This window comes from Nipponia nippon, unplaced genomic scaffold, assembly GCF_047370975.1.
Source record: "Nipponia nippon isolate SJK-2023a ecotype South Korea unplaced genomic scaffold, ASM4737097v1 scaffold_1, whole genome shotgun sequence".
Lineage (NCBI taxonomy): Eukaryota > Metazoa > Chordata > Aves > Pelecaniformes > Threskiornithidae > Nipponia > Nipponia nippon.
The window spans coordinates 19608382-19636319 of NW_028262290.1; the positions used below are offsets into that span (position 1 = coordinate 19608382).

The 27938-nt window shown below is 41.5% G+C and overlaps 1 protein-coding gene across 3 annotated transcripts; it reads right to left on the bottom strand.

The window, feature by feature from the left end:
• Positions 1–1051: 1051 nt before the first annotated feature.
• Positions 1052–25713, bottom strand: EBAG9 (estrogen receptor binding site associated antigen 9). Of its 3 annotated transcripts, none has more exons than XM_087734842.1 (8): positions 25540–25713; positions 19134–19309; positions 18107–18204; positions 14575–14653; positions 14210–14368; positions 7991–8098; positions 6866–6957; positions 1052–1588 (listed from the first exon to the last, which is right to left on the bottom strand). In XM_087734842.1, exons 3-8 carry the CDS (start codon positions 18187–18189, stop codon positions 1468–1470), a joined length of 642 nt encoding a protein of 213 aa, XP_087590968.1. In that variant the 5' UTR covers positions 18190–18204; positions 19134–19309; positions 25540–25713; the 3' UTR covers positions 1052–1467. The 3 variants fall into 3 exon arrangements, with proteins under 3 accessions (XP_087590968.1, XP_087590976.1, XP_087590958.1); XM_087734850.1 differs by lacking the exon at positions 25540–25713 and adding an exon at positions 25185–25331; XM_087734832.1 differs by lacking the exon at positions 19134–19309.
• Between the last annotated feature and the right edge of the window lie 2225 nt (positions 25714–27938).

Genomic DNA, 27938 nt, shown 5'->3' on the forward strand with positions numbered 1-27938 from the left:
AAGCATACTAAACATTTCTAAAAACTTTTCTCCTTGACTAAGGCCATTAAAGATAAGTAATTGAGAAAGCGAGACAGTAAGAATTATCTTTTAAGCAAAACTTGTGTCAGAGTCTACTTACAACTTAGTTAAAAATTCTATTTTTGTGGGCAGAGATGATCTAGTCAGATAGCCCCCCACCTCTCCCCATTCTTTTACAACTTGCTGTGCCCTGTCTACACCGGGAACAAGTCTCTGGCACAGAATCTGCCACCTTCACTCATCTGTCACAAGAGAAGAAATCCATACAACCCATGAATTCAGGGATAACAGCATCCACGCAACAGAAGATTGAGAAGGTATTCACTGAAGCTCTGAGCTGGACAGAAGAACCTCATAGACTCCCCTCCTCCCACCCACCTTGCCTTCCAGCAGACAATAACTCTTCTTCATTAACGCACTGTTGTCTTCTACTGCATATTTACCTTGCACACTTTTCCCAGAGGAATTCCACTGTAAGTACATACAGTTAAGTGTACAAAAATGGAATTTGAGAAGTGCTGTTAACTGAATTGGGAATTTTCACACTAGTTTTATTAACAGGAGGACACTTTTTTTTTCCTCCAATTATACTGCCTATGCAACGAGTATAAGGTGCGAAGATTTTTTTTTCTTAACTGTAGGAAGTAGAAGAATTTGTGCTAGAAATACAAGCTTACTAATACAAGTAAGTGATTAAATCACTCCCCTATGTTCACAACATCAGCCTTCATAAGAAAGGAGCTGTTGTGTAGTGATGCCACTGCTGGTAGCCATTGCAGAGCTGTAAATGGGCATGGTAGCACAGGAACCTGCAAGTGACAAAGTGACAAGAAAGCCACTTTAGTGTTCGGCTGTAACTTGTGCTCTACCACAGCATACCACGAGTACATTTAGGTTGCAGGTCATCCATAACAAGTAATTTTCTTCTGCACAGGTCAATACGATCTCCCATGGAAAACCGTGAAGTATTTATAAATACTTCTATACAAAGGCAAAAGCAGACATTCTTTATCAGGAAGGAAGCAAAGGGTTCTTTAAAATTGTTTAATTACATGTTTCAGGTAAGCACAGACAATAGAGTAGATTTCCCACCACTGAATATTTACATTCTTTTCTCTAGGCTTGAGCTGTTCATTGCGAGTGTCTTTTAATTAACATCCTTGCTCAATCACTTTTGCTGCAAAGAAGGGTGCTGGAATAGAACTATTGCAGGAAACATAATTCCATCAAGGCATGATTTTCTGTGGGTTTTTTTCTCCTTTAAGAACCATCTACTAGTAGTTCAAGGTATTTTGGGAGAATCCTGGCTTCCAAGATGACCTGAAGAATGCATTGAAACCAAGCAGTGTGTTGAAGTCCTAGAAATACTTAAATCAATACCAATATGTATGTTGTAGAGCTGAAATTCTCTTTTTCACTGGCACTGCCATTGATGCCTGGTTTCTGTTAGGACAGTTTTACACCAATTTTGTTTTGTTCCTTTTTCATTAGCCTTTGGGCCTCTTTCTCCATTTTCTTTCGTTGTTGTTCTGCTGCTCTTTTTTCCCTTTCTGCTATCTTCTGTTGCCTGTAATTAAAGAAAATATGAATTGTTAAATAACAGGAATCCAATTTTCAGCATAGTTGTACCTTAAATTCCTGTCAATACACAGGTTATTATAACTAATAAAACAGAGCTTCAGTCTACTGCAGTTAGGCTCAGAACAGTTATTCTTTTATTGTGCTGAAGTCCTTTTTTCAGATTAATCTAGTCTTAGGCAGCAACATTTGTTCAAATATTTTACAATCTAAAAGCCACTCAATTCTCAAAGCTTCAGAGTCAGTGAATCAGTGAGACTGTAAAACAGTTATAAGGCCTAGAGCTATTTGGGGGGTGGGAATCTATCTAATGTTTTGAGTAGCCAGATTACCTGTCTTTTCAAATTCAGACCAAAACAGTTCGACTTGTCTAGAACACTGACTTGTGTGCCCTCCTTTCCCTCAGCAGAGGCATCAGTAGCTATCCTCTTTGTAATGCAAGTGCAACAAACATTTTCCTCATGAACAGATGAGATGATAACTTCTAATATTCCCTTTCATATGTTCAGGATCTGTGTTGTACTCTATTGTTCATTACAAATATAAGCAATAGCCTTTAAGGAAATTAAAAAAATTAATTAAAAAGTCTTTAGTTGTATATCCTTTCAGCATTATTTCTTATCACTGCTATAAAACCCGACATCACTATCTGCTAGCTCAAAGAATCTGTCTACCGAAATAGGCTTCTAATTTCAACAAATACATAGCTGACTAGAGCTAAGGACAAAACCAAAACAAAAATCCACTTATTTTATTCCCTCACTTCAGATAGAACACATCACTGAGTGGTGCCAGGGCAACAAGGATCCATACTCCAAGCGGCACATTGCAGCTCTCTCCTGTACTGCATAAGTAGTAATAGAATAGTGTAAGGAGGTCACTCCTGCTTTGGATTCAGTTTATTAGATATGAAAAATTTGCTAAGTTGCTTGCAAGAGGACTTTAAAAATAAAAATGAAGCTTCATTAACTTGAAAAGGTGAAATTTAACACAGATTCAGTAAGAATAAAGAATTGCTTATTAAAAGAGAATAAAGAATTCTAATTGACAAGGCAGTAAGGATTTAACTTTCGCTATATCTAAATTACCTGTGCACATCCACTTAAGTGTGTAAACATACAGAATTAAAAACTATGCTGAAGCAACCTTCTCTGGTAGATTCCAACTATGGACAAACTGGGCACAAAAAACTTAAAAATATTTGAGGTATAAAGACTACGTATTATCTTTGTATTGGACAGGAGAGGGACTGCACTTATTTAACACCTTCATGGTTTCCTTTGATTGATTTTTAATGGCTAGATGTTTTCCTATACTCTATTAAGCTGCTCTGCTGTCTGTCATGGAAGAATGAAATTAGTCACATCAAGATCAACCTCCCAAGGTAACGGTAGCCCAAACTTTTTTTTGAGATCATGACCCACTATTCTACCTTCCACCAGAAAGCCGGATAGTTGACAGTGCTGTCAGCCTAGCATATGCAGAGTAATAATATTTGTCACTTTACAGTAGCAGGTTTTCTTATATTCCCCACACCTCTGAACTAATGCAGAAGGAAAGAAGCTATATGTACACCAGCCAGCATGAAGAGACAGCAGAGTTCCAAAAAGCCACATGAGGTGTTAAGCAATGCTGCTATTCATTTGCAATTCTGAAGTGAGGAAAGTCAAAGCAGATCGTATTTCTTTCTCCCCTTATAAACCGCACAATGCAGAAGTCTTCTGCACAGAGAAGTGGTTTCCATGCCCTCTACTGGCTGAGTAATTTTATTGGACTTCAGTTATGCCCAAGTGAGAAGAAACCTTCCCATCACCTCAGATAGAGGAACTGAAGTCACCAAAAAAATATAAACAAGTAGCTTACCACAAAGTGATTACCTTTCCACTGCTCTTTTACTTGGTCATTATTCAAAACATTGATCTCTATGTTGAAAACATGCAGGAAGTCTGGAATAAAGTTACTACCTTTCAGGCTCAGAAAGGTTTCATTTCTCAGTAAAGGAAGAGCCTATGATGAACTACAGCCATATCTGACTCACTTCTTCTGGGTTCCAAAGCAAGGAGTTCAGCAGAGTTTGGATGGAATGATGTAAGCTGTTTAAACCAGGAAAGTATTCATTCCTCCTGACATCAATCTTGCTTTGCATTCCTAACATGAGTTATGTCCAAAAAACCTAAACCTCTCTCATTGGTTAGCAGAACACTAATTATAATCAGAACACTGTTAGCAAACATTCTTATTCCAGCATGTTTTTATTTACTGTACACATACTGAATAACTGTAATAAAAATGATTTCATACCATTTGGTCTTTTACTTCGACACAATTAAAAATGCACCAGCATTTAGCTTAACTGTTCCCACTGGGGAAAAAAAAAAATATTGGTATTAGAAAGTCTAAAGGTGCAAACAGGTATCTACAATTTGCAGAAGAAACCAAGTTCTAACTAACTTCAGTTAACTGAAAATCCAGTTTATCATCCACTATGCTGATTCATCACTGACTGGAAAATTTCAGTGCATCCCAGCCCAAAACCTTCTGGAGAGTCGGGAAAAAAAAAAAAACAAAACAGACTACAGGAACTTGTCAGGCACTAGCAGCCTATTCCTCAGCATTGTCTTTCAGCATGCTTTGATTCCAGGAAGCATTTGGCTTGCTATACATGCTTATTTCAACTGTTACGCATACACATTAAGTCACCAGAGAGAAGGCCACAGCATACAGTCTTCTCTGCTATTTAGCAGGCCACAGCCTATTTTTGCATGATAGATCAGCACTCCATTACTACAAGAAAATTATTCCAGTCCACGACACTTCTGAATACTAACTGAGCACCAACAGGTACCCAGACACAGCTAGGTAAGGAAGATCCTTACTTTTTCTGCACACTTATTCCATTCTCAATAAGCACTGCTGGAGTACAGTCAACATTAACACTGTGGAGGGTTATGGTGACTTTGCCCCCCGTTTAGCAGTCTGAAATCTTCAGATCATTTTGTAGACCAAGATGAAGTCTTCTAGCATTAAGAAGAGACTCCAGATCACTTCCTTAGTACAGTCTGTTCAAAACAGAGCCAGGCCTGTCAAGTACTATACTTAAGTTTTATGTTAAATGTCAGATGTTAATTACGCCGCAGATGTCTACTGCAAGAGAAACTGTAAACCCAGAAGGTATTTCCTATCAATCTTGCTAAAAATCAGCCAGCACTTTCCTCAATTACAGAAAAACATTGTAATTGGATGTGTCATGAACAAAACAAAGGTTTTACTTCACACAGCTGGGATACAGCTTACACAATCATCAGTTGTACCGAGGTGGCCATGCATAGCTGGCCAAGCAGCATGTAATACAGACAGTTACAGTTCTGATCATGTTCTTTCTATTTACTTGAAATATTCGCACACATATGCATCTCTTCTAAAACAAGTAAAGATAATTTTTAGTGGGGCCAGGAAGGAATTCTATGAAAAGTAACCACTTGAGCCTTTCAATAGCAAAGATGTCAGGCTGAAATCTTTCGAACAGCTTCAATTAAGATGACACTTTGAAAAACTGAGTTTATGGGAAAACCCCACTGCTATTGCCATGTAAGAGATCTCTCTTACTAAGTATTCTAGAGTATGAACCTGACAATTGGCAGACACTATACCTTTAACCATCCTGGGAATATCCACTACACAAATTTTACACTCCAGAAATAAGATGGCATATGCACACACCAGATTATTTGTAGTAGCTGATTTGTGTAAGACAAGTCCCTGCTTCAGAAAGTTTGAGCACTTCTTTTCATAGTCCTAAAAACATCTGTAATGGAATGTGGCAAGGGTTAAATAAAGTACAATGCGGCCTCTGCAATTAGCAAAAGCGGTTGTTTCATTTCTCAGTTCAAAAAAAAAAAGCAGTATTTTTCATTGTCTTTCATTTTCTTTGTCTGGTGCATCATAGATTAAGTCTCAGTAGACTGCACTTTAGAGATTAAACCTTACTGAGCCTATTGATATTCTTTACGGGAAAAGGTACTATCCTTGGAACAAAAACAGCCCAAAGGCACATCATTCATATCACAAAGCTTGTACTTCTGTGATATATTAGTGAGAGACAAGACCTGAAACAGTTCCAGTGTTCAAGTTAAAAAAACACAAGATATTGACCAGACTGTACACATAGAGGTATCTGATTAAGTTTACAAAAATATTTGCATTACAGCCCTATTCTCACATGTTAAGCTGCTGCAGAGCAAGACTGACAAAATTAGAATTGGTTAAATTTATTATCTATCATTAATGCATCAAAAGTGTGCTGGTGACTTCCCTCTTGTCTTATTCTACTGGTTGAAAAAAGTAAATTTTCCTAAATATTACAATAGTTGGCCAGAATCCTTTTTTTGCAAAAATACCTTTTTTCCCTTTAAAGATTCACAGTTCTAGAATGATTTTTGAATATATCATGTCCTTATTTCATATTATCACTATTGTCCCACTGAAGTCATGTATTGGTAACTTTGTGAGTAGAATGAGAGCAGTTCAGGAAGCTGGAGCCACCTGAGACAGGTTGTCTGATGATGTAGCAATCAGTTAAAGTTTGATAAAACCTTGAAATGAACCAGATTAACATAAGTCACTGCCAATTCAAATCATTGCATGTGATTAGCTTAAACTCAATCTCCATCTCTTTACCCTTCCTATTCCTTCCACGTGTTCTTAAGAGGAAAAAAAGAACACAAATGGAACAGATTAAATATTCACGCTCATTTTGTGCAAGACGCTGATTTTACATTCAAGCCTTACCAGCTAGTTTAGCTAAGTTAGCTAGAAAAGCATGGCTCCTACAGGGATTCCACGAACATACTTATCACTTCACCTTCTATTGTGAACTATTTTTTACTTTACAGTACATGGTTATGATTCTTTTTATAACGACATCCAGTGGTATTTTACTTAATCAAGTTGAAACATGTTATTTGTACATAATAAATTGTTGGGTTTGGGGGGGCATTGCTGGGGTTTTTTGGGGGGCAGGGAGGGTTAATGTGTTGTTCTAACGTTCCAGTGATTCTCAGATTTCCCCTACTCTCTCATCTACTAAATTGATTAGATCCAAAATGTATTCTGCCAAGTACCAGCTACAGAGAGATTAGATGCATAATTTGTCTAAAGAACTGTTTAACAATTCTTAGCACTTATCAGGAAGGCGTTACAACAAACGAACCTGTATTTGATTCTCGTACATGTAAAAGTTACACAGTGTTACATTATTTTCAGTTACCTAAGAACTTCTTCTGCCTGCCACGCAGCATCTTCCTCTTCTTCCCAGGCATTAGTATTTTCCTGCCAAGTATCCAAGTCTCCCAGTTCAGGCTGAAACAAAAGAGAAGCTCTAAGCACATGGAAAAATTAGATAAAACACTTATTTTTAACCTTGATGACTCAGACTTCCAGAAATACTTGAGATACAACAGTACTTCTCAGCTTACTGTCTAAGCGTTTTCCCCTGCTCTAGTACTGACTTTTTCCAGTTAATTATTGGAGGGTTTTTTTATTCTATCGGTGGGTAACAAAGGAAGGAAGGAAGTACTGGGGTGCATTTTTAGGAAGAAGATAAATTGAGCAGATGAATTGACTAGATAGTGTAAAAGATTTCTGGAAGTTGCACAGACAAACCAACACATACGTCCACATGTTTGTGTGTCCAATATCACCTGAGTGCTGCTTTTACTCACTAGAAGTTCTTTCCTGAATTATTTTCATTATGGACAGTCTAAGGAAGTGGCATGACCATTCTGTACTGCTTTCTGCCTAGACCCTTTTGTGCACTATGTTAATCAAAGCAGAAGCACCGTTAAAGAAGGCAAAGGGGAAGAGAGAGAAGGAGCACCTCCCTCTAAACAGCCAGGCTGTTAGGTAACTAGACTATTTTCAAAGGCTAAAGAGCAAAAGTTAGGAGACTGTTAGAATACAACTCCTACAGAAAGGAAAGGAGAAGCAGAAAGGTAAAAATGGGTCCAAGATAATAAAACAAAGGTGCTTTCAAGAAAAAACAAACAAACAAACAAACAAACAAACAACTTCTACTCTTTTGCTAGGAATTTACTGGGTAGAACCCAAAAAAATGTATAGTGCATTACTTTAAAAGATTTGCAAGTATACAAGCATTTGAAGCTTCTTACCTTTTTATCACTGATATGTTAAGTTTCTCAGGAGAATAAATCAGTTCAAATTAGATTAATTACTGCATTGCTTTGAACCAAATACTCAATTTTAAAACAATTCACGTTATTCCACAACTATTCCTCTTGCTCCCCACAATGCACACCTTAGGCAGACTATTCCTTCTCCTACAGAACAGTCATTTAACTGTCAAATACAAAATCAATACTTAGAGCATACTTACAGACTGGTGAATAAAGGGAATATCTTGTGTAGCTGCTAATCTGCTAGAAAATCCTGTGTTTCCCTCTGGAATCCCAAAATTTAAAGGCTCTCGTTTTTTAATAACTATCTGAAAACATTCAAAAAAAAGAATGATAAGTGGTGAGTCAAAGCACTGCACAGATTCCTTTATGATCATACAATTCTGTGCCTGCGAAGGCACAGCTACACAACACCACACCATATCTCATACCTGCTCAGGTTCTGGAAGCTGTACAGCTAAATAAACTGGTAAGTGAGAGAAGCTAAATGCAAAAGGCACAAGAACTCCCTCCTCCCCCAACTAGCTTTTTCTTAAGTCACATGGAGACCTATGACTGTATCAAGACAGAGAAAGGGCACAAAGAATTACAGATCAAATAGCCACATCTCCCAGTACTCATATAAGCTACCAATTACATGATATATTCCTTGGAGAAATCCTGCTTCCATGATAGGTCACTGTAAGGTACTACTCTTGAGGACAGCACCGTCTGCACAGCTATACTGCTTTGGAACATAAGCTCTCTTAGCTACTTTAATAGTGTATCTGTGCAGACAATTTAAGTTTCAATAGAATCATAGAATCGTTAAGGTTGGAAAAGACCCTTAAGATCATCGAGTCCAGCCGTTAACCTATCACTGCCAAGTTCACCACTAAACCATGTCCTTAAGCACCACGTCTACCCTTCTTTTAAATACCTCCAGGGATGGAGACTCAACCACTGCCCTGGGCAGCCTGTTCCAATACGTGACAACCCTTTTGGTGAAGAAGTTTCTTCTAATATCCAACCTAAACTTCCCCTGGCACAGCTTAAGGCCATTTCCTCTCGTCCTATCACTTGTTACTTGGGAGAAGAGACCAACCCCCACCTCGCTACAACCTCCTTTCAGGTACTTGTAGAGAGCAATAAGGTCTCCCCTCAGCCTCCTCTTCTCCAGACTAAACAACCCCAGCTCCCTCAGCCGCTCCTCAGAAGACTTGTGCTCTAGACCCTTCACCAGCTTTGTTGCCCTTCTTTGGACACACTCCAGCACCTCCATGTCCTTCTTGCAGTGAGGGGCCCAAAACTGAACACAGTACTCGAGGTGCAGCCTCACCAGTGCTGAGTATGGGGCACTACCACCTCCCTGGTCCTGCTGGCCACACAATTCCTGATACAAGCCAGGATGCCATTGGCCTTCTTGGCCACCTGAGCACACTGCTGGCTCATGTTCAGGCGGCTGTCAACCAACCCCCCCAGGTCCTTTTCTGCCAGACAGCTCTCCAGCCACTCCTCCCCCAGCCTGTAGCGTTGCATGGGGTTGTTGTGACCCAAGTGCAGGACTCAGCACTTAGCCTTGTTGAATCTCATGCAGTTGGCCCCAGCCCAACGATCCAGCCTGTCCAGGTCCCTCTGCAGGGCCTTCCTGCCCTCCAGCAGATCGACACTTCCACCCAACTTGGTGTCACCTGCAAACTTACTGAGGGTGCACTCGATCCCCTCATCCAGATCATCAATAAAGATATTGAACAGGACCAGCCCCAACACTGAGCCCTGGGGAACACGCCTTGTGACCGGCCACCAACTGGATTTGACTCCATTCACCACCACTCTCTGGGCTCGGCCGTCCAGCCAGTTTTTAACCCAGCACAGAGTGCACTTATCCAAGCCATGAGCAGCCAGCTTCTCCAGGAGAATGCTGTGGGAGACAGCATCAAAGGCCTTACTAAAGTCCAAGTAGACAACATCCACAGCCTTCCCCTCATCTACTAAGCAGGTCACCTTTTCATAGAAGGAGACCAGGTTAGTGAAGCAGGACCTCCCTTTCATAAACCCAGGCTGGCTGAGCCTGATCACCCAGTTGTCCCGCACGTGCTGCATAATGGCACTCAAGATGATCTGCTCCATGACCTTTCCCAGCACTGAGATCAGGCTGACAGGCCTGTAGTTCCCCGGATCCTCCTTCCGACCCTTCTTGTAGAGGGGTGTCACATTTGCTAACTTCCAGTCATCTGGGACCTCCCCGGTTGACCAGGACTGCTGATAAATGATGGAGAGTGGCTTGGAAAGCTCCTCTGCCAGCTCCCTCAGGATCCTCGGGTGGATCCCATCTGGCCCCATGGACTTGTGGGCATCCAGGTGGAGGAGCAGGTCGGTGACTGCCACCTCTTCGACAACGGGGACTTCATTCTGCATCCTATCTCCATCTCCCAGCTCAGGGGCCCAAAAACCCTGAGGATGACTAGCTTGACTATTAAAGACTGAGGCAAAGAAGGCATTAAGTACCTTAGCCTTCTCCTCATCCTTCGTGGCAACGTATCCCTTCGCATCCAACAAAGGAGGGAGATTCTCCCTGGCCCTCCTTTTGTCGCTGATATATTTGTAGAAACATTTTTTGTTATCTTTAACAGCGGTGGCCAGTTTAAGTTCCAGCTGCACCTTCGCCTTTCTAATCTTCTCCCTGCATAACCTCACAACATCCTTGTAGTCCTCCTGAGTTGCCTGCCCCTTCTTCCAAAGGTGGTAAGCTCTCCTTTTTTTCCTGAGTTCCAGCCAAAGCTCTCTATTCAGCCAGGCCGGTCTTCGCCCCCACCTGCTCAACTTACGGCACACGGGGATGGCCTGCTCCTGTGCCTTTGAGACTTCCTCCTTGAATAACATACAGCCTTCCTGGACTCCCTTGCCCTTCAGGACTGCCTCCCAACGGACTCTGCTAACCAGACTCCTAGACAATCCAAAGTCTGCCCTTCTAAAGTTCAGGGTAGCGGTTTTGATGACCCCCCTCCTTACTCCTCCAAGAACTGAAAACTATCATTTCATGGTTGCTGAGCCCAAGACAGCCTCTGACCACCACATCACCCACCAGGCCTTCTCTGTTCATAAACAGCAGGTCCAGCGGGGCACCTCCCCTGGTTGGCTGGCTTACCAGCTGCGTCAGGAAGTTATCTCCCACACACTCCAGGAACCTCCGAGACTGCTTTCTCTCTGCTGTGTTGTATTTCCAGCAGATATCTGGTAAGTTGAAGTCTCCCACGAGAACAACGGCTAGAGATTGTGAGACTTCAGCCAACCGCTTGTAGAATACTTCCTCTGTTTCCTCATCCTGGTTGGGTGGTCTATATCTACCTTATTAGCCTTCCCTCTGATCTTTACCCATAAGCACTCAGCCTTATCATTACATTCATTGAGCTCTAGACAATCAAAACACTCTCTAACGTACAAGGCTACCCCATCACCTCTCCTTCCTTGCCTATCCCTTCTAAAGACCTTGTAGCCATCCATTGCAGCACTCCAGTTGTGTGAGTCATCCCACCATGTTTCCGTGATGGAGACCACATCATAGTTTTCTTGCTGCGCAGTGGCTTCCAGCTCCTCCTGCTTATTGCCCATGCTGCGTGCATTGGGTAAATGCACTTCAGTTGGGCTATTGACCTCTTCTCCAACACAGGCGTGCCACCCCTAGGCTCATCCTTAGCAAGCCTGGTTTTATCCCCTTCCCTCTTCGCATCTAGTTTAAAACTCTCTCAATGAGGCCTGCTAACTCTTGAGCCAGAATCCTTTTCCCCCGTTGAGATAAGTGAACCCCATCTGTCTCGAGTAGGCCTGGTGCCATGTCAACTGCCCCATGACTGAAAAACCCAAAATTCCACCGCTGGCACCAGCCTCTGAGCCACGCATTAATGAGATGGATCTTCCTGTTCCTTTCCATATGCCTCCTGGCTACTGAAGGGATGGAGGAAAACACCACCTGCACTCCTGATCCTTCAAGTAAATCGCCCCAGTTCTCTAAAGTCCCTTTTGATTGTCTTTATGCCTCTATCAGCTACCTCATTACCGCCAACCTGAACAACCAATAGTGGATAATAATCAGATGATTTTACCAGCCTAGGGAGCTTCCTAGTAATGTCTCTTATCCTTGCCCCAGGGAGGCAGCAGACTTCCCTATGGGATGGGTCCGGTTGGCATATCAGGCCCTATGTTCCCCTCAGAAGGGAGTTGCCTATGACAATTACCCCTTTTTTTTTTTTTTTACCAGTGGCCGTTGTAATGTGTGGGGCTGACTGGTTCCCCTTGGTCAACCTCCTGGATGGATCACTGTCTGCATCTTCATCCTGCTGGCCCTCGAGTTCCAGAGCCTCGTACCTATTGTGTAAGGGCACCTGGGAGGGCGAGGTAGGCCAGGAGAGAATTTGCCTGCTGCACGGAGCAGGGATCTGTTTCCATCCCCCTCCATCTCTTAGGTCCCCTCTTTCTGCCTGGTGGCAAGAGGGTAAGGGATCCTCTCCTTCTCTTGACACTTCCACCTGCCGTGCTCGTCTCAGGCATGGTAGGGAGTGGCTCCACCAGTTTATCTCCCTCTCGCACTCTCTGATACTCCTCAGTCTTGCTACTTCTTCTTTCAGCTCTGCCACCATGCTGAGCAGATCCTCCACCTGCTTGCACCTCACGCAGGCGTTGTGTCGGCAGCCCTCCACCACCAGAGCAAGGCTCTGGCACTCCCTACAGCCAGAGACCTGGGCAGCTGCATGTTTTAGTGGGAGCTCCGTCTGCGTCGCCACATCCCTTCTGGCGATGGCTCTTGTCCAAGTGGAGACCATGGCTAAGTCTCTTCCAGGAGGGTGTAGACCACAAGGAGAGTTAAAATGTAATTCACTATCACATCAGCTGGTAAAGCTCTATACTGATTTGGCTGAAAAACATGCACTAATGCTTCTTCTAAAAGGCTTATTAGCAAATTTAACATGGTTGCTAAGATCACATATCCCTTCCTTGTCTTGACCTCAAGATATCAACTTACTCACTTATTTCATTTAGCCTACTTTAAGTCTCTACTAATTTCAAGAGAGGTAGATTCACAGTTCCATTGACTGTACAAATGCTAGTACCAATGCCAAAAAGGAAACCGGACTAGACCATCTTACTTGGCAACGACAAACTCTGTTATTTAACAGAAGTTCCATTTCCAGACATTGTAGATATGAGCGGTAACACAAATAGATTCCACCTCAGATCTTGGGGTTCATATTGAGCCCAGATTCAGTGAAAATACAAATGCAAATTCATATTTAAGGGTAGTAACAAAGCCAAGTTAGCAGGAATGTTCTTTATGGTGCCTGCAGTCATCCTTAGAGATACGTTTAAACTAAACCCAGTATACAGTATTCACACAGCATGGACTCTTCTCAGGTTTTGTTCTGTACCTGAAGCTCAATCTATTAGGCAGAAAATGTTGTTAGATACAAAGAAGAAATCTACCTCTCTCCTAGTCCTCCTCTGCCACCTAGATTTTGGGAGATCAAAATCCTTAGAAGAATTTAGTCTACAGAATACTGCAGAACCTGAATGTACAGAAAACTGACCCAGTATCATCTCCAGTTCATAGGAGCACAGGAAGATTCAAGTTGGAAGGGCCTCGGGAGGTCTGTAACCCAACCTCCTCCTCAAGCACTGCCAGCTCTGAGGCTGATGGAGGTACTCAGGGCTTATCCACTTTGGTCTTGAATACTTCCAGAGACGGAGCCTGCACAGCCTCTCTGGTAACCCGTTCCAGTGTTTGACTGCCTTCGTTGTGAAAAGGGTTTTCCAATTGACTCAAAGCCCTGTAAGTACCCAGCTGAAAGATTTCCACATAGAAACAAAACTTGCAATTACCAGAAGTTTAATCAGCATTTATTTACAGTGTTGATGCTTTTATGGATATGCCCTTCTGTCTTGTCCCCATAATAAAAATAGATACTTGAAGAGCAAGCTATTTTGAAATATCAGCTCCCTAATTCCAGCCTCCACAATATAACTTGGTGAAACGAGTAACCATTGTTTTCTGAAACAGCAGTGCTGCTAACTCAAACTTCAGTAAAGCAGGACACATTTGATCTCTGTTCAAATAATGGCCACAAGTATCTTAGTGCAGTGGTTCCATTTTCAGAATTAAAGTGACTCGAGGGTTCTCACAATATACTTCCCAGAGCCTTCAGACTATGAAATTCTTCATTAGTTTACAATAATATTAAGACTAGAGATGTAAACATGAACTAGCATCACGTTTGGTAAGATCTCAAAGAGTCAATATTCTTTATTGGCTGTGTTAGACTAGACATAGGCACCTATTCTCATTTCAATAGGACAGCTTAATTTTACCAGAAGTTGCCAATTTACTTATACCCTATTTCGAAGCAAGGAAAACCCTCCATAAGTATAGTTGAAAGTGCAATACCTACTTTTTGAGTTTTTCTTATAGTTGGTGTCATATCTTTGAAATAATCAGGTTCCGTTTGTTCCAAAGGATTTTGCTGAGCAGCCACATTACCATTGCCACCTTCAATCTTCACACTGGTAGGTGCATCTTCATCCCATGAAGACCAGTCTTCTACTTCTGCCTGAATAGAAGCATATGGTACAAGTTAATATTGGCTGCAAGTAAAAACTTGTCTTCTTGTATCTTGCTAAGATATATACTTAATATTATATAGCATATATAATAACATTACATCTTTCTAAGATATATACCAATCCTGTTGTAGGACTGGTATAATAGATAACGACTTAACAGAGTGATTAAGTCACCTACCACTTAAGCAATTACCTGTTTAGGAACAGAGGAATAATCCACTGTGGTTGGCAAAGTTATTTCATCTCCACTTAACTTTCGCCCTCTTCCAGACCTGAAAGAAAAATGTAGGATTCCTCCAAGCTCTGAAAATATGAGCACTACGTTTAAAAAAAACAAAAAGGAAGTCTGAGAACAGCACTACTGAAAATAGTCATGGCTAAAACATTAAGTGCTTAAACTACCTTAATATTAACTACTGCCAGCAAAAGTCTGCTAAACAAAGGAATTTCATAATGAATTTAAAGCAGTATTCACAAGAATTTCAAAGTGCAATTTGCTTTTCAAACTGCAGTGGAAATAGAGAAGCAGCAACTCTAAGAAATATGAAAATGGACAAATTAACTCAGTTATTTGCATAGTCAGTTACAATTCTTAGATTGTCAGTGCTTATGAAGCAAACACTATCGATCTACATTTGTTCAAAGATAACCATTTCTACTGTAAGCCGAGAAATCTTTCAACTTGTCTTAGATGTTAAGCTGTGTCTAACAAATAGCTTTCTGAGCTGGTTGATTTGAAAGCCCCTCTAAAGCACTTTTTCCTTCAAAGTCTAAACAGAGGTAGTACAAGATTATGCAAGTCAACAGCTTCTGTTCAATACATGCTTCTACTTACTTAAAGAATACTGTTTCAATAAAAGCATTTCAGCAACTATATCAATTTTAATTGAAGACAAACACTGGTGCACTCCAAATAAACCACCTAGATATTTACTTAATGACAGCGTTCAAAGATCACAATAATAATTTAAATATTCTTAGCTCACATTCGCTATATTTTAAAACCTTACAACACAAGAGAATGAAAGAAATTCAGGCTCACACTCATGTTTTCCCCAAGGAGTGTAAGCTCCTATAGCAAGACAGTCACGTAATTGACCTTATGCAGCTTGGAGAAGTTAAGTTTCATTTATTACTACTGATGGAAATACAACTGGGAAACTTGGAATTTGGAGTTCGTATCCATTAGTTGTACTATTATAGAACGTTCTACCATCAACTCAGAATAGCTGAATTGCTTGCGATACCACCTCTGCTGCATGCTGGTGAGTGATTAGATATATTTTTCCTCCTTTAAGCCCAATAGATTCTTCCTTAGGAAAGATCAGGTACTATTATCAAATTTTCAAGCTTTATATAATTAACTCTACTCCCTTTAGAAACTGGTCCTTTAAGCTGAAAAGCAACATAGTTTAGGGGTAAAGGAGGTGAAAACATTGTTCCCTCAAACATATTAGAGACTTCTGGTTCTGGCTGACTAGATTTAACTGATGTCTCTAAAGGAAACTCAAGCTTAGAAACATCCTCCTTTAGACCTGTACAACATACCTATCTTCAATACTGTTCTAAGCCATCACTTCTGCAATTATATAAACAGGGAAATATACATGGTCTAGAAGACTCCAGCAAGTGGCTTATAACAAACATCCATCTAGTCAAAATGATTACACTGACAAGGGTGAAGGTGGGAGGAAACAGTTTCTGTCATACAACATGGGAAAGAATATGCTACACAGGGCATCGCTCAGGAAGGCTACATATCTCCACTTCTTTTTCTACGTAGGGAACAAGATGCTTATAGGAACAGTTGCTTCGCAACCATCATTAGACAGATATTGATCACTGCTCTGAATGCCAAATGCCTCAAGAAGTCTTGGGTTTGTTTCTCCTTACTAATTAGCAGCATCCAGACTTCTCAAATGGAGAAGATAACTAGAGATTTTAAACAGAATGAAGTTTCACCTCTCTTCATACTTATACCTTTTATTTCCTGGAAACAGTGAATTCTGGCAGGCTGTTGTTTATCAAAAAGTCTTAACTAAAGAGATAACTAGTACTGTAGGTAGGCTTTATGCTGGCTAGAGGGATGCATGATCTCTACAGACACCTGTTTAAATTAAAAACTAATATAAATTAAATAATCTAAATAAGTACTAGCTCATATACATGGAATTAAAATGTACATTTAATTAAATCACATTTGCTGATTATCAGCCATACTCATATGCAGGGATGCATTACAGGAAAACAAAATTTATCAAGCTATGCTTTGCAGCTGACATTAAACAGGAGAAACATCTGTAGTTAAGGGACTGAGCTAATTTGATCCACTGACTTGCTTACGTGAAAGATTTTAAATTTTCGTTCTTTCAACTAACTGTTATTCACAGAAGAAAAGTTCTCCTCCTTTTTACTTCCAAGCAGTTCCTCAGCTGTTCACTTCAAGGACTTAGTTCATTCAAAAGTTGAAAAACGGAGGAAAATACTGTCTTTACACCTACTAAATAATTATCTGCTTATAAAAGCTACCTTAACACTTAGAGAGATGAAGGGTCCACATAATATAGAAGCTATGATCAACTCAGTGTTTTGACTTCTTTTAGAACTTGAACAGCAAATATTCTTAATTTAATTTGGAATTCGAATCACAGAACTAAGGTTCACATCTATATAGTTGTGCACAGCATTATAATGTATCTTTTTAAAGCTTCACTAGATCTGTAGTGAATTTACCAACCAGTTGAGAGCTTCCTCTTATTCTTGGAATAAGTAAAGGCAAACAAGAAATAAACAGTTATTTTTTGTCCACCACATATTCTGCATATGCTTTAACCTCACTGGCAAAGGAGCAGTCATCATACACAAAAGGAGAATACATTTCTCTAGATTGCTATTTGTTTATGTAAAACAACATTCTGCAAGAATGGCAAGAAGCAACAGTAGTTCAGATGACAGCACAGTGCTGAGAAGATCTACCTCAGGTACTCTGCTACTGTAGTATTGAACTCTACTATTATATAACCATAACTCTTGAGGGTTTTTTGAATGCTTCTAGGTACTACACTGCTGTGTTCATCAGCCTACAACTCAAAAGAACACCAAGTATGACTTACAAGAGTAAGCAAAGATAAGTCTTGTTCATTAAAAAAAAAAAAAACAAACACAAAAAACCAACCCAAAAGCAGTACCCTTGAACTTTAATTGCTGTCCCCCAATCTTCTGAAAGAAACTTCAATAGGCAGAACAATCTGAAGTTTCAGGCAACTGCTTCTTGACAAAGCAGGATGAGAATCACTTACATTTATAACGAAATCCTACTGACTGATGACTCGGAGGATGCTGCATTAACTGAACTGCTTAAAAACCAAAATATCACTTGCCAAGTACTTCTAGAAAATGCAGAGAACAATTTTTTTTCAAGTTTGACACAGGATATTTTTAAAAGGCAATTTTAAAACCCTGTCATAGCTGATTAGAAAACACTCCTCATTAGAGCTATCATGCCACAAAATATACTCACAACTGCACTACATAGACTTTTGAACTCTGAAGGAATACACATATTAAAGAATGAATTTGACTTAGTTTTTATCTGTCTTGATTGTTTTGCAATTAGTAAAATCAGAACTGGGAAAAGTGGTGGGTGGGTGTTGGGAGAAGGAAAGAAGTATAAGAGCCTGTAATAAAAAAAGAAAAGGTAACCAAATTAAATAAGACATGTTTACCTGCATATTAACTTTTTAATGAAAGAAAGCACTGCTGCCAGGCAAGTACAGATTTTAAAGAGTCGAAACTGTGTTATGGCCATGGTGAGAAACCCTTCCTGCAAAAGAAAACAAAATTAGATGTAGAGGATTACACATCTTTACACACTTCTTAAAGCCAATATCCTTAGTTGCTCATAAGCAAGGAGCATTCTGTGAAACTATATTAATGCAAGAAAAGAGAAGAGGTACCTGGAGCAAAGACGCTACCTGCCTACTATCAGGACATTTCACTGATGTAAATAATACAAGTACCTAATGTATATGGCCTTTAAAGAAACAGCACATGACCATAGGTCAAGTCACAGTCAAAGATACTTTTAAAGGGGAAGTGCAGGCAATCAATTGCAGTGACTGTACAGCTGATCTGTTTCAGAAACTAACAATGGCACTGAACACCAGCAATGCAAGGAGAACAGAATAATCATCAGTAAGAAGCTCACGTTTGCTTGAGCAAGTCTTGCATATACAAATTATAAATTTAGTCATTAAGTCAAAACCCAAAATTGGCCGTTTAAATATAGTTTCCATTTTGCTGGAAATGTATGATAAGAACAAACACTGTTTATTTTAGAACAAGCGTCACTGAAAAATCATCAGCAAAGAAAGACTCCGTTAATCCTGTGTGAACTGTAGCACCAGTTAACCCCTAGATCTATCAATATTCCTAAGCCAGACTGGATCATGCTAGCAAACCCAGCCACGAAAAAATTGATCTTTGGCTGAAGCCACTTATGTTGGCAGCTATTTTTCAGTGTCAGTTTGATAACCTAGAGAATTTATACTCAGTATACCACATTATTGCAACAGATCCCCTCAAATAGGTACAGACTGAGTCAAAATAACCTGCTGTAATTCAAGGATCCCTTTTCTCTCTCCTACAGGTGAACATTACAGAGTAAAGAAGAAGAGGTTAGGCTTCATAAATAGCTTTTCATTATATACATCTACACTTGTAACAACATTTTCTGTTTTAAGTTTAACATACCTCCTGGTGAGAAGAGAAGGCAGCCCTGTGACATTTTCCTCAGGCCATGAGTATTCCATGGAAGGACAGCTTGATTTCAAATATGCTATGGCATTTAAATCACTTTTTATATTCCAGGCTTTAAGTTAGGAAGAGTCAGGAAGGTGGATCATTAGGTAGGCTGCTCCAATACTGCCCTGAGGATTTTATTAAAAAGTACATAATGGGATTTGTGAGCTTCATGGAGCTTAGATTTATTTTTTATTGGTGCTCATTTGCTAGATAATGTAACTACTATTAAACACTGTAGTAATATAGTACTGGAATATTGCTTCGCATACAGTCCAGATAAGGAATTTCTGCTACTGAAAAAATCATACAGGGTGGCTATTAAACACAGGCCCTTTTACTGTAAAATGGAAGGCTTAAGTCAGTAAGTAACCACCAAATTACAGACCACACTACCAAGCTGTAGCTCAGGAGAGAGGCCTCATAGGACACACTTCACCTCTACTTCAACACTAGTGTTGTCTTAATTTCATTTCATGGGAGACTTAAAAATGTAGAGAACCTTATACGAGAATGGGTATTAAATGACCTTTTCACCCAACAGCAATAGGGAACAGTCAAACTTCCCACAAAGAAGCAAGAACAGCAGACACCATCCAACACATTTAGCTTTTAGTTTTAAAGACAGGACTCTCATTTCACATTGTGCTCAAGCACTTCCTTACCTTCTGGAATAAGCAATTTTGACAATATCTAGGTGACAGGAGAATGCATCAGTCAAGAATTTGAAGGATTCAGAAACAGTAGAAGTTAGTGAAAAAACAGTGGATAGCAACTAGATGTGCAGTTCTTTATTCTAAAGATAGAAATTATTGCAAACTAACACTGAATTGGTGAAAGAAATTGTTACTTTTAAAAGAGGCAGCTAGAAGCCATCTGCCTGGGATTTGAGGTACGAAGAGCAGGGGAACTGCTGAAATGAGAATAAAGGTACATCTTTTCTGAAAGGAAGCTTGTTTAGAAGCTTACTCCACTCTTCTCTATGAGAATTCACAGCTTGGGGGGCAGGAGGGAAGGAGTAGAAAAGTACTCAATGTTAGAAAGAGTAAAGCCATTTCCCCCACTGTTTAGCCTACCTAACTGCCACACTGGACAGCCAAGACAGATCCTAAACTAAAAAAAAAAAACAAAACAAAAAACCCAAAATCAACAAACTGTTGATTGAAAAGGTTGGTTTAGGAAGCAACCATTACTCACAAACTTCTGCAGACTTAATATTATTTGTGTGTAAGTTCAAAGGACTGGGAAATTTATTAGTGCAAAACTAAAACCAAAACAATGTTCAAGTGTGTCATATATATATGTATATGTGTGTGTATATATGTGTGTGTGTGTATGTATATAATCCCTGTTTTTCAACTAATTCCATTTTTTTTATATCTCTCAAATCATATACTATATTGACTTCCCAATATGAAGTTAAACAACTAAAAGAACAGAATGCACAAGAAGCCTGGCTTGCAAGCTTGTGAAGTCCACTGCTGACAAGAGTTAGCCACCAGAAGTTAATCCATTTTTCCCAGGTCATTCCTATACATGACTGACTACAGTTCCGGTATCACCAGGACACCTGTTTGGCAGGCTTCAATAGCTATCGTCATTCCCCATAACAATCAGATAACTTGTCCCTCTCCACTTGCTATGTGTCATTCAAAAAATCTCAGAGTTATGATGAAAGACACACACACACAATCACATAACGTATTTGTTAGAGCTGCGTCTCACTTCAACTGTGGCAGCGCTAGGCCCTTCAAGACAGTAAGTACTGGTTTGCCTGCCTCTTCGCTGAACTTTGATTGTAGTCTTCCCAATTAAGTTCAGCTCTATACACTCCAAATTGCCAGATGCACAACCAGAGTTTTGGCAACAATATGCTATCAGCTAGCCATAGTAATATTAGCAATCCTCCACCTTTAAAAAGTACTTTCATCAGTGTATCTAGTTTTTATACTGCTAATTAAGACATGAAGCAGTATACAGGCATTAATTTTAGCGGTATGCTAAAAGCTGTTTAAAATAGAATCTTGAACCAATTATTGGCTCAAGATTAGGACAAGTCAAGCATTCTCCCCAGTGTCTGAAACAGTACTTGAAGTATTTGCATTGTTGCTCTAAGGACAGCATTACCCAAAAAGAAAAGTTTAAGGTAAACTAAAGGTTTTGAGTTTTGTTTGGTGCCTTTTGTGTGGGTGGGGTTTTTTTTTGTGTTTAGGTTTTTTTGTTGTTTTTTGTGTTTTTTTAATTAATTGATTTTATCAAAGGAAAATAATTTTATATTCTGAAACAGTTGTATGAATAAAAATGTACATGGAACCTTAATACTTCCTGAGTTCACTGCAAAGTTAATTCACCTGATACCATTACACTAAGCTTGTTAAGTGAAACAAAGTGTTCATTCTTTTCTTGTTGTCCATCTTTCTCAAGTACCGGAAAGAAGCACAGCCATGTATCTTCTTTATCTCATGAATGGGAACAAATACTGAACAGTGTCATGCTAAATGGCAGGGCCACAACTTCTTTCTTCCTTTTCTTCTCTTAAGCTTTTTCCTGATAATCGGTCCCAAAAGGAACTACAATTATACCAGCAGCCGAGCATGATACAGGACAGCGCAAAGTGGTAGCGCTCCAGCAAGAATCCTAGAACATTTCTTAACAGATGGAGGCAAAGGTGAAACACTGGACTAGAATTCAGAAAATCTGATAGAGTTGTCTCTCAGCCTGATACACCCTTGTGCATATCACGCCTCATGCCTCAGGTTCTCATTTGTAAAATGGGATAGTTTTTCTTCTCCCATTATTGAGATTGCTTCTGATTTATTACATTTATCAGACTTACTGTCAGCTGAACTTTTAAGTTCCATTACAACAGATATAAATAAGTAAATAAATCAGGACACAAATCCTAATTAATTTAATTCCAGTAGTCAATGCAACAATTTTGTAACGGACACCAAATTTAGCTGGGATTTGACTTGTGTAGCTCATACTGCTTTCTATTGGTACAAAGTCACAGCAGTTGCTCACGCGTAAGATAAGCACAGAAAGAATTAAAGCACGGCAGCAGTGAGATGTTAAACACATTAGAGCCAAGTCAGAAGAATGAGGCAACCTATCGCCAAAAACATATTATGGATCCATAAAGGAAATGGGGGCGGGGGGAGGAAGTTCAGACGTTTACTGAACTGAAACATTTTTACATTGCTTTCAGCTTGCAGCAGCAGCCTCGTTAGAACTCCTGGCACCTCTGACTTCACTGACACTAGCCAGCAAATCGCCTGCAGCACACATAGTCCAGCTGAGTTAGTCAACTATGGTGCAATAAGCAAGACTCTCCCTGGCCATCACCGTACAATGAGCACGTTGTCATCTGGAGAAGCACTTCCTCTTTCATACCTAATTGCACACACTAACGCCACTTAAACAATATTTCAAGAGACAGAGCCGATTCTAAAATAAAGTGACTTTGTGGCACTAAAGTTGCTTTAGAGACTTGTTTTCTCCTAGTGAACTCATCTCCTACTGACATTGAAAAAGATGTCAAAACACTCATATTACAGGGCACCTATCCTGCTCTCCTCTGTTCCCCTACAATGCTGACTGATTTGTACCGTGTGGTTTTCTTTAGATATCACCATCTTAGGAATGGAATTTCTGCCTTGAATTACCAGTGGTTTGTGAATTGATTACATTTTCTTTCTTTCACATCAGTTCATCTGTGACTCTGGAATACATGAAGACACCTTGGGAATTGTGACTTTAACTTATATTAAACACAGCTAGGTAAATAACAAAAGGATAGCATCTAAATCAAGACTAAAAATAAATTGTCTGAAACTGAAAGGTTCACCGCCAACTACATATTTACATGAGTAGCCACAAAAAAAGCCTCACCCTCCTAAAGCAAAATGAGAAGTCTACTTCCTAGTACAAAAGACTAACATGGCTTTGAGTGCTTATATGTGTCAGCACCAAAACTCCACAAAAGCACCACTGAACTGAGCAAGTACCATATGATTACCCCAAAGTTTCAGTGGTAATGACAGGATTTCTTAAAAGTTCATTCTGTATGAAATTTTACAGAAGTAGAGTGGCCACATCAATCTGAAGATGCCCAAGCAGGTTTAGAGAGAGATGGAATCTTATGAAGATTAGTAGATGGAGTTAGAAAAAAAATGTTTGTTTTCAAGCATGCACACCCTCCTCCAAATCACGTACATTACAAGATGTACAGACATTCTGTATTTTAAAAGCAGCAACATAATGATTCACAAACAGCATTCAGTCAGGTACTGAAAGACAGAGCCAGCATCCCTTGCATTTCAAACAGAGCAACCATGATTCTGTAGCCTAATCCCCTCTTCCTGGTTGATTTATGTGTTCGGGGTTTTTTTGGTTGTTTTTTTTTTTCATCACTTTATATAGAAGCTTAATACTGGGAACACTGGAGGAGGAAGAAAAAACTTATCACGTCAATGTCTTTACCACTGAGTTTGACAAATGGATACATTAAATGGCAGCATGACTGAACCTTAAAGCCATGCTACTATGGCATTAGAGAGAGGAGTGGAATCCAAAGGGAAGATTCGGAGGCATCTCCTCTATCCAACTATAGGTAGGTGGTCAGGGGATGTCTGTAATAGGCACTATAGTTTCAACACTAATGCTCCAACTTTCAGTGCAAGTACCCTAACTAGGCAGCTGTGAGGTAGCTGGGAGAGAAGGCTACTCTGCCTATGATTTATGGGAGCGTCAGATAAGTCATCCAAGGTGCTCAAATCCAGGAAGAAATTTCACCACTATCAGGAGCTACAGAAGATAAAATTCAAGAAGGAATGTTTGTCTCTCTAACTAAAGGCAGTAAAAATTGGTGCATGCTGACGATTCCTAAGTTATTCCTAGACACCCAACACTCTCTTATACGACATATGGAGTTTCAACTTTTTTTTAAACATGCTACTCCTAGAGCCATAAAACTTCTATAGTAATACCACCTCATCTTACCCCTTCCTCTCCAAGAAACTGATATAGTTCCAATCTTGTTAATGTGAACTCTTAAGCTTTCTGTTCTGAATTAGAATAAGTTCTATTTTTCAAGGCAACGTTTGCTAAAATAGAAAGTTTACGTTCACTGACTAATCAGAGTCATTCTTTGACAATTCCTTATGTCTGTGTGCTACTGCCTTCTGAAAAGCAGCAGGCAGAACAAAGACTGAAGTCACTCAATCCCATACTACACTACAACTTAGTTCACATTTGCAAGAAGTCTTTGACATAATGCACTAATTCATGTAACTGACTTCGCAGCACTGGAGAAGTTCTCAGACACAGAACCGGGGTTTAAGAGACCCCAGTTCTGTTCCAGCCCTTATCAGTCATCCTGGACTTAAGTTACCTGTACCTATATGGAAAGCCAGAGATGACACATTAACGCACTCTCAGTTACTACCACAAAATCATCTTGCAACATCTGCTGTCTCGACAAGCACCAGCTATTTACAGTCAAGATACACTACAAGACATGCTGTGCAAGATGGCTTAAAGAAATCTCTACAGGGCACGTCTGTATTTCTAGAGTATTCAGAAGGACTATAAAGCAGCAAGCTATACTATTTTTCATTAGATGTGCAACTGAGGCACTTACATTGTGAATTCATGACCATGAAACAGTGCCCCACCACTCTACAGAACAGCCCAGGCTCGAGTGTTATTAGAGGCAGCACTGAAACCAGATGGTAGCACTTAAGTTTTCTATGACCTGTCAGAGATTCTTAAGTCTTTAAGGGTGTACTAAGCAACTTTCACGTTAACTTTTATGCAATGTGTCAGTCAGCACGAACAAAGAAAAATTTCAGGCTAGGTAACCCCAGGCAGCGTGGTTCCACAGAGCCCCTAGAAACACCAAAAAAAAGCTTAAAACCCCCCAGCTCCGACAGGACGCACTCCCCACCCCGCCGCTCCTTTTCCAGAGAGGGCCAAACCTCCCAGTCCCCAAACGCTGCCTACCTACTCGTCAGTCACTTCATGTGCTTCCTAGCCCGTGAGATTTCAACCCCCCTCCACCCCATAAGGGGCCCGGACCAGCCGGGCAGGGACACGAGGCGGCCGCAGGCCTCTCTCTCCCCGGGGACGGCCGGGCAGGCCCGCCGCTGGGCGAGGGCCGGCGAGGCGCAGGTGCGGCGGCGGCCACACAGCGCCGGGGCGTCCCGAGCACGGAGGGGAACGGGGCGGGGGCGTTACTGAGGGAAAACCGCGAGGGCCGGCCCCGCGGCGGGAAGGCGCCGAGGCCGGGCCCCCTGCCCAGCCGCGCCGAGGCGGAAGCGGACACCCGGCGGCGAAGGAAGCGGCCCCCCCCGCTCACCTGCCCCGCGGGGGAGGGCTCTCCGGGGGGCGCGGGGCTCCAGGGGCCGAGGCGGCCGCTCCCGCAGCCTCCACCCTCGCCGGCCGCCCCTCATTCAAAGCCGGGCGCGCACCGCTGCGCCGCCGCCTCCCGCGCCGCCGCCTCGGCCTCCTGTCACCCGGGAGACGGGCCCGCCCCTTCCGGGCGCGCCTCTTCCCCCCGCGCCGCCAACCGGCGCTCGCCCCCGTGCCCGCCGCTCCCGCCCTGGGCCGTTGGGCCAACGGCTGCGAGGCCAACGGCTGCGGAGGCGGCGGCGGCCGGGGCGACGTGGCCTCTCTGTGGGGACCGCGCTCGGCTGCCCCGCGGCCCGCCCCCGCCAGCCTCCTTCGCTCTCGCCCGCCCTCCGCCCCTCCCGCGGCCCGCACCGCGCCTGGCCGAGGCCGCCCTGGGCGGTGGGCTGCGCCCCGCTCGCTGCGGCCGCTCCTCGCCACAGCGGCCGGCTCGCACCGGCGGGGTTTGAGCCAGGTCTTTGTCACTTCGGGGAACTGTAATAAAAAAGCGTTGGTCTTTAATGTGCTGCATATGTGGTTGTAAAGGTGTTCTGATGTGGTTGGCTAGGTGCTGAGCTCTAAATTTGGAAGCTACTAAAAAATATGCTGAAGTAGCTTCTGACAGGGCGTGTCCTCCGCTGGCAGCGGGTCTTGCCAGTGTCTCACTTCACCCAGATGCTTCAAAAAATGCTTGTGCATGTTAACTGGTTGGCTCCCGGGTACAGTGTATTCATTCACTGCTGATGTGCGGAAAAGAGAAGGAGGAAGATGTTAAATAACGTAAGATTTTCCAGAGGTCGGTGTGTGCCTCCAGTTGCGTTACGTTCAACAGACTCAGTAGATGAGGTAGAGGGAGGCTTTGTCCCTGTCTCACTGGGAGGCCTAGTCAACTTCTAAGGCGGCACTGACACAAAAGTCCCTTCAACTTGAAACCATACCACCCAGTTCTTTCTGCTCTCTGTAAATATCTTCTCTTAAAGACTGCCTGTTCTGCCCAGAGAGCTAACCTGCGCGCTGCTGTTTTCTGTACTGCTGGTTCAGGCAGTGAGGAGGTGGATGCCAGGAACATGGCTCTTGTGGGGAGGCACGGCTATCACATAGGGTTCCTTCGTTCCCCTCTTCCCATGTCCTGACAGGTGCTGTAACTGCATTTCCCCAACTCTTCATCAGGAAACAGGCCCCAAAGGGACAAGGAGCCAAGCATGATATGGCTGGCAGCAGGGCAGAGGCCTTGCCAGCCAGGACCAGAGCAGCTCAGAGTCCAGACTGTCAGGCAGGTTTCTGGTGACGAGGCAGATCTGAGGACAAGCCAGAGAGTCAGTCTACTGGTCCAGGACCAATAGAGTCCACAGCGAGTCAGGGCACAGCGGTGGCCAAGCTGAAAGGCAGCACTCATACGGTGTTGCTCAGGTGGGGACTGACACCCTTACGCCTGCAGAACCTGCATTCAATAAGAGAAACTCAACATATGCAATGCTGGTTTTAATTTTAAGCACCATTTCAAAACCATTTGTGTAGCGAAGGGTTACACCTTTCAGTATAGGTTTCCATCTAAAGCAGAAACTGGAAGATAATCTTCATCTGCATTCACACATAAAAGCAAAATTGCAAGCATGGGACGCTGGGAGAGGTCGGGTTGTGAAGATAGCCAGTGACATTTCCTTTGAGAACACGTTCAGTTTTTGGCATTACAGTCTATGTACTCAATAGGGAATATGCCACAGTGAGAATGAAACATTTTAAAATATGCATTTAAACGCCCACACTTAATAGAAAAACTGCCAGAGTGGCTCACCCACACTATCCCCCTAAATGCACAACAGACCTGTGTGTGGCTGTGGCATTAATAGGAAAAAATCCCGGAAACTGGCAGACCGCTATTGAAGAATAACTGTCTTCATAAAAACATAATTATGCAACTTCAAATTTAGGAATAATATAAACATAACTTAATTTCTAAAAGAAATGTTGGCTGGGATAAATACTTTTCTGTTCAAAACTTCATTAACCCTTAGCTCTTAAGTTTTTAACTTGTATTCCTTTGGATCAGTTAGTTTTCCCAAACAGATCTTAAATCTTAGATATTTCATTGCCACAGCAAACGTAGTACTGCTACAGTAAACTAACAAAGTTTGTTAGGGAACTACATTTTTTTAAATTAATGCTTTTCTTTTCTTTTACAGATACTAAGGATTAAACACATCAGTCACATCACCTGACAATTTCCAAGTTTGCTAGTGTCACTTCTTTACATCTAAAGCAATTTCCATCACTTCATGGTTGATTGTTCCACAGCCACTGGGTAGATGCCATCCTGATACATTCATGTTTGTATTTAATAACTTTGTTCTGTCTATAAAAGGGATACAG

Excerpts from the sequence above, each read along its gene's own strand:
- EBAG9 (XM_087734832.1), bottom strand. The coding sequence starts at position 18,189 with ATGGCCATAACACAGTTTCGACTCTTTAAAATCTGTACTTGCCTGGCA. Across the intron at positions 14,369-14,574 it reads ATTCCTCTGTTCCTAAACAG|GCAGAAGTAGAAGACTGGTC; the intron begins GTAATTGCTTAA and ends GCTTCTATTCAG. Across the intron at positions 1,589-6,865 it reads CAGGCAGAAGAAGTTCTTAG|GCAACAGAAGATAGCAGAAA; the intron begins GTAACTGAAAAT and ends CTTTAATTACAG.